Source organism: Mytilus trossulus, chromosome 6 (genome assembly GCF_036588685.1).
Source record: "Mytilus trossulus isolate FHL-02 chromosome 6, PNRI_Mtr1.1.1.hap1, whole genome shotgun sequence".
Classification (NCBI taxonomy): domain Eukaryota; kingdom Metazoa; phylum Mollusca; class Bivalvia; order Mytilida; family Mytilidae; genus Mytilus; species Mytilus trossulus.
This window is the reverse complement of record NC_086378.1, coordinates 27,668,952-27,683,455: the sequence shown is the minus strand read 5'-3', so window position 1 is coordinate 27,683,455 and position 14,504 is coordinate 27,668,952. Positions and strand designations below refer to the sequence as shown.

The 14,504-nt window shown below is 29.5% G+C and overlaps 1 protein-coding gene across 6 annotated transcripts in view; it reads left to right on the top strand.

The window, feature by feature from the left end:
• The window catches only part of LOC134721035 (cell adhesion molecule-related/down-regulated by oncogenes-like), an 85,522-nt gene that overhangs the window by 59,357 nt on the left and 11,661 nt on the right, over positions 1–14,504 (top strand). For all 6 annotated transcript variants that reach the window (XM_063583714.1, XM_063583712.1, XM_063583713.1 and 3 more), the window contains 3 exons: positions 1,341–1,631; positions 2,128–2,274; positions 8,929–9,084. In XM_063583714.1, the coding sequence (XP_063439784.1) occupies positions 1,341–1,631; positions 2,128–2,274; positions 8,929–9,084 (594 nt within the window). The remainder of the gene's footprint in view (positions 1–1,340; positions 1,632–2,127; positions 2,275–8,928; positions 9,085–14,504) is intronic.

Sequence of the window (14,504 nt, the reverse complement as noted above, 5' to 3'; positions counted from 1 at the left end):
CTATAAATCATTACCCTAAAACTGAACTGTTTTTAAAACAACAACCGGACCAAACAGCAGAAAACAACCAAAGGCCACAAATTAGTTTTCAACACAGAGAGAAAATCCCGCACCATGAAGGTGGCCTTCAGGTCCCTAAACATAAATGTGTACTAGTTTCAAGTTAACCTAATTATAATGCTGCTTCCCAAATTATTAAGTTATTTTCAAACCATTAAGGATCTCATATGGAGAGAATTAAAATTTTATGTAAAGTATCCTGATTTTATCTACACTGTTCAATGTAGTTTCATTTATTTTTCGGTAAGGGCAGTAATTGTGCCATATACAAGGTTGGTTTTTTTTAAGAAAAAATGTTTTGTTTGTTTGCTGCCTCAATACATATTATAAGTATTTTAAAATTTGCATTTCAAAATATAACTTTCAAACAAAGTTTAAAAGTTTGTAATCTTTATTTGATTATAGTCTTCTTAAAGCATGCTTCTCATTGTTGATAATTTTTATGGAACCCCAGAGTGTACAACAATGTCTATTCTGTGTATCTGGATTAGAACCACAATATAACAATTGTCAAAGTAAACTGAAGAGTCTACACATATCGGTGTGAAACTTTGATACAAGATTGATGTATAAAATATTCACGTCTAATCTAAATGAAATATTTATAGAGTTTAAATGTAAATTTTTACACACTCTGATTATTTTTCTATTAGAAAAAAAATATATCATTGTTAGAAAATCTCCATTGTGTCGTCTGCTTCAAAAGAGAAAAAAAACCTAATTTTTTTGTATTGTTCTGGTTTCCTGTTCTTGCTTTAGACTGGTTAAAATTTTATCTGCAAAATACAATAAGATCAAGAGTATCCAGAAATTTGACCTTTAAATTAATGTAGGTTTGTATCATGGTAAAGACAAGATTTTTCACTGTCCAGACAGGCAGATATTGAAAGTCTCATGATGGTGTCTAATTTCATATTTATGATTACTCATGTATTAGGTTAAGATGTTGCATGCTAACTTAATTTTAAAATGAATAAATTTAATAAATGGAACATTTTAAGAACTGTGTATTAACAAACAACCTGTAACCTAAACAAGTTCTTCAAGGAGGATGTGGCTGGAACCTCATAGGACAAGCTTTAAACAACCTAGAAATTAGGCAATTTGTCAGGAATTAAACAGCGAACATTGAATATCTGGTGACTTAAAATTCCTTAAAAGTCTCCCAGAAAATATAAATGTTATGATGATATTAAAAAACCTTGCTATTTCATTATTAGTACTATGTATAAACATATTGATATTGTTTCAGATTGATAAAAAGTTTTTTTACATTTCAGATTCTTTGCCTATCTTCTTAGAAGAACCAGAATCAGCTGTAATATCCCATCATGCATCAGTGACGTTACCGTGCAAGGTGCTGCCTTCTAGTGCTGTTGTACGGTGGAAATTCAATGGAGACTTTGTGAAAGAGGGGGGATCAAGGGGGTTTAGCATTGAAGGAACAAATCTTCATATAGCAAATTTTAAACATAAGCGGAAGCAGGATAGTAACGAAGGGATATATCAATGTATAGCACAGACATCTGTTGGACAAGTGGCTAGCCGGCCAGCCAGACTTTCTAAAACAGGTATTTATGTTGACAAATCACCTATTCTTAAAGTTACCTAAAACAGTTAACAATGTCACCATATAAGACACCTAACAGACGAAAAGTCATGAAAGTTATTGTGAAATGCATTTAATACAAAATAAAATTATGTGAAGACCTAGTTATAATAATTCATACCAATCCAAGATAAAAATAGACGTATACATGTATTAGTTATAAGTACTTTAACATCATATGCCTTGCTTCAACTATACCAAAAGAATCATATATTAAAAATAAATTATCCACATCACTAAAAATGGACAACCCCTCAACAAGGTTGGAATAAGTTAAGGCAGCCAAAGTTTTCATCCTTGACTACTCCACATTTGATATAGCAGTGAAAAAAGTATAATCAATGTTCAAAGTTTTTATATATATTCAACCCTCATGATATCTATGAGAAATAAAAAGTGATACCATAGCCTTGAATACTGAATCTTTTGTTTCCTAATTTAATTATTATCAATTTCAGTATTAAAAAGATTCCAAAGTCGAGAAGATTTACGATTGAATGGAACTATAGGCTATAGTATAGTATTGCCATGCCAACCTCCTATCAGCAGTCCGGAAGCAAATATTTTATTTGAACTGAATGGAACAATTATATCAACTTCATCTGGTAAGTCGCAATTTAGGGTTGTCTACCTTGAATTTGCTAAGTTAGAATCTGGGGTTGTCTCCCTTGAATTTGCTAAGTAAAAGGGAGATAGTTATATGTTAAGATTGACCTCATAAATATGAAATTTGTACAAGATTTTTTACTGTAGTTTTATTATTATTTGTTATGATACCCTTTTTCATGGATATCTTGGGTACATGGGAACCACAAATTTAAATGTTTAACAAATTAAAGATTTTTTATAGGAATGTAAGCCAGGGGCAGATCCAGCCATTTTAAAAAGGGGGGGGGGGTTCCAACTATATGTCCCCATTCAAATGCATTGATCGTCCTAAAAAGGGGGGGGTTCCAACCCCCAAACCCCCCCCCCCCCCCCTGGATCAGCCACTGGTATGCAGACTTTGGGAAAACCATGAAATTCAACTTTCATTTAAAGTAAAAAAAAATCCAATTTGTAAAATTGGTATCCCCTAAAATAATAGAATCCTTTGGAGTTAGAGAGTTTTGTATACCAACTTTCATTTACAATTTTTGTACCATATCTTTCTAATTTTTTCATCTAGATATTTCTCCACTTTTTTTTATCCTTTTACAAAAAATGTTTGCCTCTCTGCATAGTTCATTTAAATTACTTGAAAAACTTAAAACATCTGTTAGAAATTTTCAAATATCATCATGATAAATATTTTAATATGAGGTTGAAATATTTGAAAGATATATGAGTGTAAAGTAGGCTTATGTCATTTCTACACTCCTTGTATCAAATTTTCCACAGAAACAGTATAATCTGTTTACTATGACATTTATATGGTTAATGATACTGAAACCTAAGCAATATTTTTAAACTGATAGCTTAAGGTAGCAAAAAGATGAATTTAGATTTATGTTTTTAGAGTTCTTTATGAGACTTTGACCAAAGTGTTAAACGATTCTTGATAAAATTTAGGAGAAATACACACCCATTTGAAGTGGTACCAATGTCATTAAGAGATAAACGGGGGTTAAACTGGATTACCTATGATATCCTGCTATCTAAGTTACGTAGAAACTTGGCATCATAACACACTTAACCTAAACGAGACGAAGAAAATCAACCTTATTTTTTTTTGATGAAAAACAAATCTGCAGAAAAAATTTCCCAAACAGCACCCCTAATGTTTTCAAAACATTTGTTAGTGATAAATAAGAAAAATGAGAACGGATTGTTTTTGAATGATTCTGGAACTTCTATTTTCCCATTAACACATCTTGCTGGTGTTTGAAATATATAAATGAGCTATGTCCTTGTAATAAATGGAAGAAAAAGAGAATTTCTATAATGTATGATAAAAGAATGTAAAAATGATTACAAATGCTTTCTTTCAAAAAAACGTTCAGGTGACTCTGACAGATACAAATGAGAATTTTTTTGGCGTGTAAAGCTCCCCGCTGCAGACGAACACATTAGTATGATAGGACTAGGATGGATAGATTACTTCAAAGTGCCAAGTGGAAAGCCCCATCTAATATATCTTAATTTTAATAATCTTCTGCTGGGGTTGTATATAGAAATTGTTACAAAATTCTTTACAAACTTTGCAGGTGCTCTAATAACTTAAGGGGTGCAGTAAAGGTTTTTTTTAGTAATTAGTAAATGAATTAATCAGTTCCATATATTTGATTTTTAATGGCCACTGTTTTGAGTCTTTAACAACATAAGATTTCAGTAATAGGTGGAAATGTGTTTAAATATACTGTACAAAAATTAACTTTGAGATTCTCCCTTTAATTAGTATCGCCCCCTGATGTTTAAAATGTATCATGTTTCCATGGTAGTGACTTTTTAACAGCTGCAGTTTTACAACAAACATATATTAATCATTTTGATATATTTTGGTACAATCAGTGCTGAAGTAATGAGGGTATGGAGTAGTGCTTTAGTTTCACTGGCAAAAATCAAATTATGTAATATTCTGGAAATTTATAACTTAATATTGGTAATTCTAAGAGCATGTTTTTCCTATCAGTATCAGATGTTTTCATATTTGACGCTAACTTAATTTTATATCTCTTTTTGAAAACAAATAGGAAAAAGAAAACATTAAAGAAAAAATCATTTAAAATATGCAATGAACAAAGAAGAATAAATCAAGTTGGAACAAAGAAATTTTAATTTTTTCCCAACCATCAGAAAAATCCATTTGTTATCTAAACTTTTTGTATTTAAAAAAAAAAGATCAAAATTCTTGACCACAGCAGAGATTTAAAATGTGCTCAATCGTAATCAGATGTAATTCTGAATCGGAACAAAACAAAATTCCAATTAGGTGTAATACAGAGTATATCAATGGCCTAAGGTATGTGAAGTGTGATTGGATATTATATTGTTCCTAAAGTTTAAAGGGACGACAACCACATTGACCCCGTCCATGCTATTGTCTTTATTCAGATGTCTATCATACCAAGGAGAAAATTAAATGGCTCTGCTAATTAGAATAATCAGTAACTTTAGGAGTAAATCATCCTTTTCTTGTAAGACAAATTAGTCAAGTGTTTAAAACTCCGTGGACAAATTAGTGGAGATTGTTTATAAACGATAACATGTTCAATCAGATAAATTCTCCTAAGTTCCTGCACTTCAAGTCTTTAGGCAATATTTGTTGAAAATTTATAGTCTTATATTGTTTTAAACTCTGTTTAAATCTGAAACATGCGATCTGCTGTAAGAAATATAATCTGTATGGTATATTGAATGACTTCAAAGAAAAAATGTTTTTGCTTTTTAACCGTATTGTTTTATTTTAAATTTGTTAAATTTTAAGTCTGGAAAACTAAGAATGTGAAAAATCATTTAGAATGATTTATGTATTAGAAAAATTTAATATCTAGTGGCTTTTAAACTTGTAATAAGAATAAATTTGAAATACTGTAAATTCAGTGCATTTATTCTTGCGGTTTTGTAATTTTCAACTTTAAAAATGCGCTTTTAATTTTTACGATTTTGAGAAAAATCCTGTTTAATTGATATATAAAATATTTCAAAATGTGAGTTTAAATTATTGCCTTTACAACTCTGTAGCCTTTTTCCCAATAATAAAAAATAATTTTCTGAATTTACAATATGTATAGATATTGATAAAAACTGTAATCCAGGGGAAATAACTCTATGTTTTCAAATGTTATAAGTCCATCATGTTAAAAGTCATTTATGTTTGCGAATAATAAAGTATGTCAAACTTCCAAGGCTACAGGTATCAAATGTTAATATGTTTTCCACGGTCAGTTTCATTTTAGTAATAGAGTCCTTTGAAATCAGTAAGATTGGGAAATCTGGGTGTTGATTTAAAACTGAATGTTAATGTGATTTGTACATGCAAGTAACAATGTGAGAACAACTCTTTGACATGTTAATGTATTTCTGAAACAATATCAAAGATTTAAGTTACATATATTAAGTTAACTAATGTATTTTGTATGAAATCTGCATTTAGATTGTATTAGTCAGATTGCAGGACACAACTCGTTTACTAGACCTTTATTTTAGAATAGATGAGTTCTGTAAGCTAATGGGTATTTTTTAATGCATTTTCAAAGTCAATTTAGAAAATTTAATATGGTTAGGTCAGTAATTTTGCAAGATAAATGTGAATTCATATCAGATAGGAGTACTCCTTATTATGGCGTAATTGGTTTTCACGTAATTAATTACCTGTATTATCTTATTTATTTTTTTCCGTTTGTAATTTTAACCTCATGTAGAGAATGATATATGTATTTTATACATATTTATTGTGAATTTAAAACCTTCCAACATCACCCCTTGCTGATATTTTATCTATAATACTATGCAATGGTATATCTTAAAAGGCATTATTCAAGATTGTCAAAAATATATCTAAATGCAAGGGTAACAAATTTCATGAGAACATTCCAAAAATGTAAATTATAAGGATTCAGACTTTTTATCATCATCATTTTTGTTGCAGCATAATTTCGAAGCATTAATTAATCATCAGACAAAACTTTGAAATTTGACCTTCCTTCCATCCAACTTTTGTCCATCCCATTTTCATTTGAAAAGCAAGCTTGAGTGGGGGACACATTCTTCTTTGATTTAGTTCTATAGTTTATGGTGGTAATACGCTGAAATAAAAATGGACACAACTTTGAATTTAAAAAAAACAACCTTAACTACCCTCTTTTTAGTTACCAGTTATAAATGACTTTGACATACTAGAACACTAAATGCATCAAAACTATTTTAAATTTGCATGAAACCATTAACCTGAATATTTATAAGTATATAAACAACATGAATTTTTCAGTTGGAAAGGTTATATAGGACCTCATATTATACTGAGCTAACCATTTGCAGCAATTGAAACTAAACAGGCATTAATTGAAATATACAGCAATGTTATTTTCGTTAAATGTCAACGTACAGCGGATGTGTTACCTTATAAACTTTTTATTGTTCTTCTCCAGTATTATTTTTAGCCTTGGATCTCATCTTAAACCTGTAACGGTAATAAATTATATCACCTTACATGTTAATGTAATTGTTATAATCATACTACACATAAATTTATAATTTCACAAGTTTTATTCTTGATCATTTTCTTTTTATTGACAATAAAAATATGCCTCAAACTATTTCATACTTTTGGTAAGGCTCCAGAAGGATATTTTGATTTATTTTTAAATGACAGGGATGATGTTCAAATCTTTAAGAAATATATACAAATGAATAGTATAATTTGGCGTTGATTTAGTTTAAATATTCACATTTTCTTCTATGATGTTGTTAAAAAGTTAAAATAAATATCCATTTGTAGGCTGTTTTTTTGTATTCCCCCTTGAAATTGTGAAAGAAATAATAGAAATCCATTCATATATCTCATTTAAATCACCTAACTCTCCGAGTATGAGACTCAATAGAGATTATGTAGTAACGGATCATTAAGAGAATATATTTTATCTACCATGATGAACTGCTGCTTGCGATTATAATTTGAATTTTTTTCTTTGTTGATGAAGTAAATTTGACAATGTAAAACTAGACTACAGAAGTCAGTGGCCTTGTACAGAAGCTAAGAATGATAAATGATAAATTTCTGTTCCTCTCACAGCTGTGCTTTGTATAGCTGCATATTTAAGCAATATGGCAACTGCCAACAGTTTCATTTACCAACCATCATTAGGTTACATATATTTTTGCAATGTATCGACATAAAATATGATAAAGTATAATTTGTTACCATAGAAACCTAAACCTGGCAGGAAATGTCTTATCTTGAAACTTGTCTGCAATTTATGAAATGTTATTAATTAATTATTTATTAAAATCCTTGTTACTTTTTTGTATGATATTGTGTTCTGGATTTTGTCAAGTTTTTTTATGTTTGAGAATGAGATTCTTTGAAGTGAATTTTTTCTGGGGTTCATTGCTTCTAATGAAACCTCTGTCTGATGTCAGCCATCAGTTCAAAAGTTTCTGACTCTCTGATGCTTCACCCAGGTCAAAGGTTAATCGGCTCATTACATCATGGGAGGTTGGGGATATAATTTTTAAACAAGGGGAGTGCTGTGACAAACCAGTTTTTCCCTAATTTGAATTAAAAAGTGTCAATTTGTTTCCTTCATTTTTTGTAGTTAGTTAAATATGTAGTAAGGTATTTAAAAGACATTAATGAACCATCCTTGTTTCTTTTTCCAAGACATTTATGAACCATCCTTGTTTCTTTTTCCATTTGCTTATTGTTTACATTTGGACCCATGTACATAAGTCTTAGTAAGCTCAGATGAAGCACGGTGAGATTGATCCTGCACAGATGTATGTCATCGTAAACAGGACTCCTTTGTAGTTTGATGTTAGTTATTCTAACAATCTGGGGCCTCACTTTTGATGTTTGCACACTTTATCAATTAGATGTATTAAATATTGGGTAATTAGCTGCAATCTGTTTAATGTGTTTTCTTGTTTGTTTTATCTCTGCTTCTGTATCTTCTTTGATTCATTCTGATGGATATTAATTTTACTGAAGATTAACTTATACTGTGTTCTGTGTAAACTGTAAATTACGGTTAATTATTTTGATTTTATATCTCTGATGATGAAAGTACAAGAATGTGAAGACTGAAAGGTCCTTTATAGGATTAATCAACAGAATGTGCAGACTGTCAGGTCCTTTATAGGATTAATCAACAGAATGTGCAGATTGTCAGGTCCTTAATAGGATTAATTAATAGTCATTAAATTGGCTTTTAAAATAATCAATAAAAAAAATAAAATAGAATTCACATGTACTGATTTAAAAGTTATTCAGATGACCACTGTAATGTAAAACAAGGTGGTTATATGATCAAATCAGGTGCAGGAGTGGATTCAGCCTTTTTCATAAGGAGATGCCAACCATATGTCCCCATTCAAATGCATCGATCATCCCCAGAAACCTCCTTATATCTGCCACAGAGGTGTGCTATTGTTGAGCATCTTTTTGAAATACTCCTGAGTAAATTGTATAGTGAGCAATTGCAGTTAATTATTATTTATCATCCAAGTATCTATCATGCATTTACTCTGTTCTGAAACCATTTAAGCCGGTTGTACGATTTTGAATTTCAATGTATTTCTATAAATTGTGATTGATATTGAGTGTTACTTATTTATTTCAGATCATTACCGAATTTTATCATCTGGCTATTTACTCATCAGAAACCTTACATTAAAGGACCAAGGGACATACCGGTGCATTGCTGTGAACCCAGTATCCAATCAAAATAGAACATCAAGCCACATTATCTCTCTCAGTGTTAGAAATTATACCCAAGGTAAAGTAACATATTCAGAAATAATTACATATTTTTTTATTGAAATTGTTATATAAGAGCAATTTCTGAAAATACATCATAGAAACAATGGTCCCAGAGTTAAAAAAAAAATGCAAATTCCATAAATGCAATCCTTATCCTATTTAATTTTGAAAAAAACAACATTGCCATTTATATGTATAGTCTGAATTTTTGCCATCAGAATGTGTTAAAAGAGATTTAGCAGCATTTCAACTCATCACCATAGGACATACTAGAAAAAAGTTGCAAAATTTTACAGAATTCAAACTTTCATGGTTTTTAAAAAATTGTATTAAACACCTTTACAATTATGGATAATTGATATTTTTATCTTGAAATTATAAGGTTTTTAAACTTTTGTTCTATCACCACTTAATAAAAACTCGTAAACAGAAAGTGACCGATTTTTCACAAACTGCAGATCATTGTAGTTGTTGATAGTGTCCTCCAAGAGTTGACAATCAAGGAAGGGAACAGACAGTACATTATATATTCTATGTCTAATGATATTTGCACTTGTACTCACCTGTCTATTTTAATCTACAAGATTATATATGTGTATGAACAGAGGACCTTTGAAATCTTTTCCCTATCATATATGTGTGAACGAATATAAATTTGACATTTAACTATTCATGAGGGTATATTAAGAGCCATAAAACTCATGAATGAGACATTTCAACAATAGTCTGTATTAATATAAAATTTAAGCTTGGTTAAAAACAAGTACTGTTTTTGATCATCGGAGGTGGTCTTGAATATTTCCAAATTATTTATTAATCTTAATTATTTGCTTGGTTCCAAAGCGTGGTGCTTTGTTCAAAAGTGAAATGAGCTCATAATAGTTCACACGTTGCCCAGTTAAAAACTTTTATCTTTTGGGAAGCATTAATTTACGGGGCAGGCACCTGGCGCTTACTGAAAAAGATCAAAGACGATTTCTTTGATTTATACTTATATTTTCTACCTATTATCTGTATGTTGATAAAAAGACTGCCAAAGGTAACGAAATCTGAAATAGATTCCATTATCTCTGTGTATCAACATTCTCACCAAAGCCATTTATTTAAAGTACTACTGTAATTAAATAGTAACTATTTATCTGCTAATAGTAAACAAACATTGTCAAGTTATACTATACACTGTCTACATCTGTAAAGTAGGTCACATCTACCAAATTATGAATAAAGAGTATTAACTGGTAAATTAATCTAACCGTAGCCATTTATTAAAGTACTATTGTAATTAAATAGTAACTATTTATCTGTTAATAGTAAACATACATTGTCAAGTTATACTATACACTGTCTACATCTGTAAAGTAGGTCACATCTACCAAATTATGGCTAAAGAATTTTTACTTTTATAGAAATTCTAACCATAGCCATTTATTTAAAGTACTCTGTAATTAAAAAGCAACTATGTATCTGCTACAATAAACTGCACACAAGTAAAGGCCACATCTACTTGACTAAGGCTTTTGAAAAATAACTTTGGTAAGTTAATATTGTATTTTATGGGCATAGATAAAAGTAGGTCCCATCAACCTAAATATTTCCAGAGTAATTATCATGGTAAACTTTCTTGTATGCAACATAAAACATGGAAAAAAGGTCAAATTGATCTAGTTAAGTACATTAAAACAAAAATTTCAAATTACGAAAATTGTAAAACATCTATTTAATGACCACTATACCTATATTCTATAATTTTACATTTAACAGGCTATTATTTGAACTTGGAATTATTTTTAGTTATGGAATTTGTGTAATTTCTTGTGTTTAATTTTTTTAATAAATTCCATGTTTATTTGGTATTATAATCTTTTGGGCGGTTAATAACATTTTCCATACAATGTATTTTGGTTAGATAGTGTTGTGCTGGCACAGAACATTCTATTGAAAATATACTATTTTCTTTGTAATAGAAAGTTGTGCGCAGCACAGAACATTTAAGTACAGAATTGACATGGAATTTATCAAAAATTTCAAGCACAAGAAATAACGCAAATTCCATAATTAAAAATAATTCCAAGTTTAAATAATAGCCTGTTAATTTTACATTTTGTAAATAAGTGTTTCAACTGTTTGCATCTCTAGATAATTTGCAATGACCTTAAGGTTTGTCATACTAGCAAAAATATTTTTAATTTGTGTTGAATATAGTTATGTAATTTGAAAAGAGATATTGTAATAAGAGAAGGCATATTGTATTAAACTTAAGGTAATAAAAACTTAAAACTTAATTTAGGAGAAAGTTTGATTGTTTGACATGGGTTATAAATAGAAATAATTATGGCATTTATTAAAAAAAATATTTGAAAATGTATGGAGTGATGATTTAGACTGTTCACCTGTTCAATGGAGTCACATGATTACACGAAAAATAATACTGATTTCAATGAAATAAATGGTATAGAAAATGGTTGATAACAACTTTGTTATGTCAAAGTTCAACCTGATTTCTGCGCTGACTTGTTTTTAAGGTAACTGATACGATTTCTTCTCAATAGAATGGCATGATATAGTTCTACCATGCAGAAGTAATACATTCATATGAACTACAGTTTACAATATTAAGGCATGATTTTTTACTTTGATAAGACAGCCATTACAATGCCTTTTAATATTATACACCGATATCACCAAATTCCTATGTCATATTTTATAGAAGTGCTATTATAGACGTTTATAATGGAAGTTAGGTACGTGCCAATGAAAATATTTTATAATTATGGATCTCTATTTACCAAATTGTCAGTTAAGATTTGCCAAAATAAATCAAATATGAATTATTATAATAATTGTTAAAAGTCCTTGAAAGTAATGTTCTGACTTTACTGAAGAAATTATTATGAAGTCAAGTATGGTGGTTAGATAACAGAATTAACTTGTATAATGGAATTTACATGTAGGAATTTATGTGACATAACATAAAAAGTGTTTAAAACATTGGGTCTAAAAGTAATTCATCCTATTTAATGTTCCTCATTGGGTTTATGACACATGAACAAGGTTATATAATTGTCAGGGGATTGGTGAATATCCAGTTGTAATATAATAAATTCTTCAAGAAAGAAAAAAATATGGAAATATTTAAAAGTACTAAAAATAAAATTACTTTTAGCAAAGAATAATGATATTTAAGAGACACAATATTAATATTTTAATTTATTGTGACATGCTACCTTTTATTTATAAGAAATAGACATTACTCAGTTTACAAAATATTTTAGAAATGTCCTCTAGTTGAGAAGTAAGCTTTAGAAAGTACTTTCAGCGCTTTGATTATTCCAAGACAAGGGTCATCATGACAGCAGTATATCTCTAAGTTTTTTTTACATTCAGTTATTTTTCTGAAAGTGTAATTTGTGAATGTAGTAAAATTGTGTTATCTAAAACCAAAAAAAAGCAATATATTTTACATCTGACAAATAAATCTGAGATATTATGTTTCCCCAACATTTGCTCATACCATAACATTTCATTCAACCCTAAATTCATTTTCTATAAACCTTATATTAAAGTTGATTGACAAGAACCTAATGTAGTGAAACTTTGACATACACCAACTAATAAAGCATCAATAGGCCTATACCATTAATGGTTCTAATTATTTCAGGGTAATTAAACTTTCAAAAATAATTTGGCCAAATTGTCGACTGTGTTCATTGGGCTAGAAAGATATCCTAAGATTTTGAACATTCATAATGGACAAATTGTTCAGGAATTTATGAAGGATAAAACCAAATTTATTTTGTCCATTTTTATGACCATGAATTATGTGGTGGTTTTTTTTGGTTTATGAAATTATTTGTTAAAATGTGACATCAAAATAAAAAAGACATACTTGTCAGGAAATCCTTAAGTTTTTTGTATCTCTTCATTGTTCATTTAATTATACAGTTAAAAAAAAGGTTCCTTCCTATGATTTATTAGCAATGTAAAATTTCTTAAGATAACTTTACAAAAAAGTTTTGTGTATTACGTCTTTTACTTGTACAACTTCTTTATTAGGGATTATTTGACATCTGTGTGCAATATTTAATTACCTCAAATTTAGATTTAACAACAAATTAGTGTATTAATTACAAGATTTTAATGTTTTATTATTGAATGTCATGCAATTTGAAAAAAATAAAAACAAAGGGGAGTAACTCCTAGAATCTAAGACTTCTAATAAAAGTACAAAGAAAAAATGAAGTTGTATTTTGCAAATTTGCTATAATTTTTAACCACTTATGATTAATAATGATATCCCTTATTCAGTGTTTTGAGGTAGGATATTTGCACTGATGTTTCAGGATGACTAAGAACAGAAATAACCCAGTACTTATAATGGTTGGCTAAATTTATGATTGGGTTTATTACTTAACTACAGTTCTAGACTGACAAAGCTACTGAAAATAAGGATACAGTAATTATAAGTTGTCATGGGTGAACAATCTACCAAAACAGACGACCATGGTATTAATAGGCCAAATTTATCCTTTAAATTATGGAGAGGAAAGAAACATGAGTGTGTAATTTAGCAATCCGGTACACTTTTTGATTCACTGAATATAATAATTAAATTTTTGAAAGAATGTGTTTTGATGTTAACTTTAGTCAGGGTTTGTTTTGACAGATTGTGATATATAATAAGTATATGCTTTTAATATGAATGCTATTGTCCAGTTTTGACATTTTTACTCAAGGTCGTATACAAACTGTAAACAATTTTATTCACAGACATTTTTCATTCAATAAAACTATATATGGATAAGAGATCAAAGGAATTTCCTTGCCATGAAATTATATCCTAGATTTATTTTTTTAAATTCCAGGTCTTACATATTTGGTTTCTTGTTTGCTAGTAATTAAACTCCCTCACCTCCTGACCTGAAAAAAATGACAACTTGAGGGATAACTGTGGAGAGATGCATTTATTTTACCTGTTAGCAAAGCCTTCATTTTGTTGGTAGACATACTTCTTAGACATACTCTGATGAAAGAAGTTTCCCTACTTTATCATTATTCATCTTCAGAAATTCGACATTTTCAATACTATGGTGACTATGTGAATGAGTATCCTGGTTCTGATACCAGTCAGGTACAGCCTGTTGGTTCCTGTCAGCTGCACAGTACTGTCACTCCCTCTCAACAGATAACAGTCAGGGGGGACAGTTTGACAAATGAGATTTTAAAGTCATAGAATTATATCATTGGATTTGATATGACCTGGAAATGGATACCAGGTCATTATTAATGGCATTCTGATTAATAAGGGTACCAGTAAGGGTAACATTTGTGTTTATGTTTTCTTTAGAGGGGTGTTGTCACCTGTGCAAGTCACTAGAGATATAAACATTATGTCATTAATTTCAAATGCCAAAAACTGAAAGAGAAAAGAAATTGAAA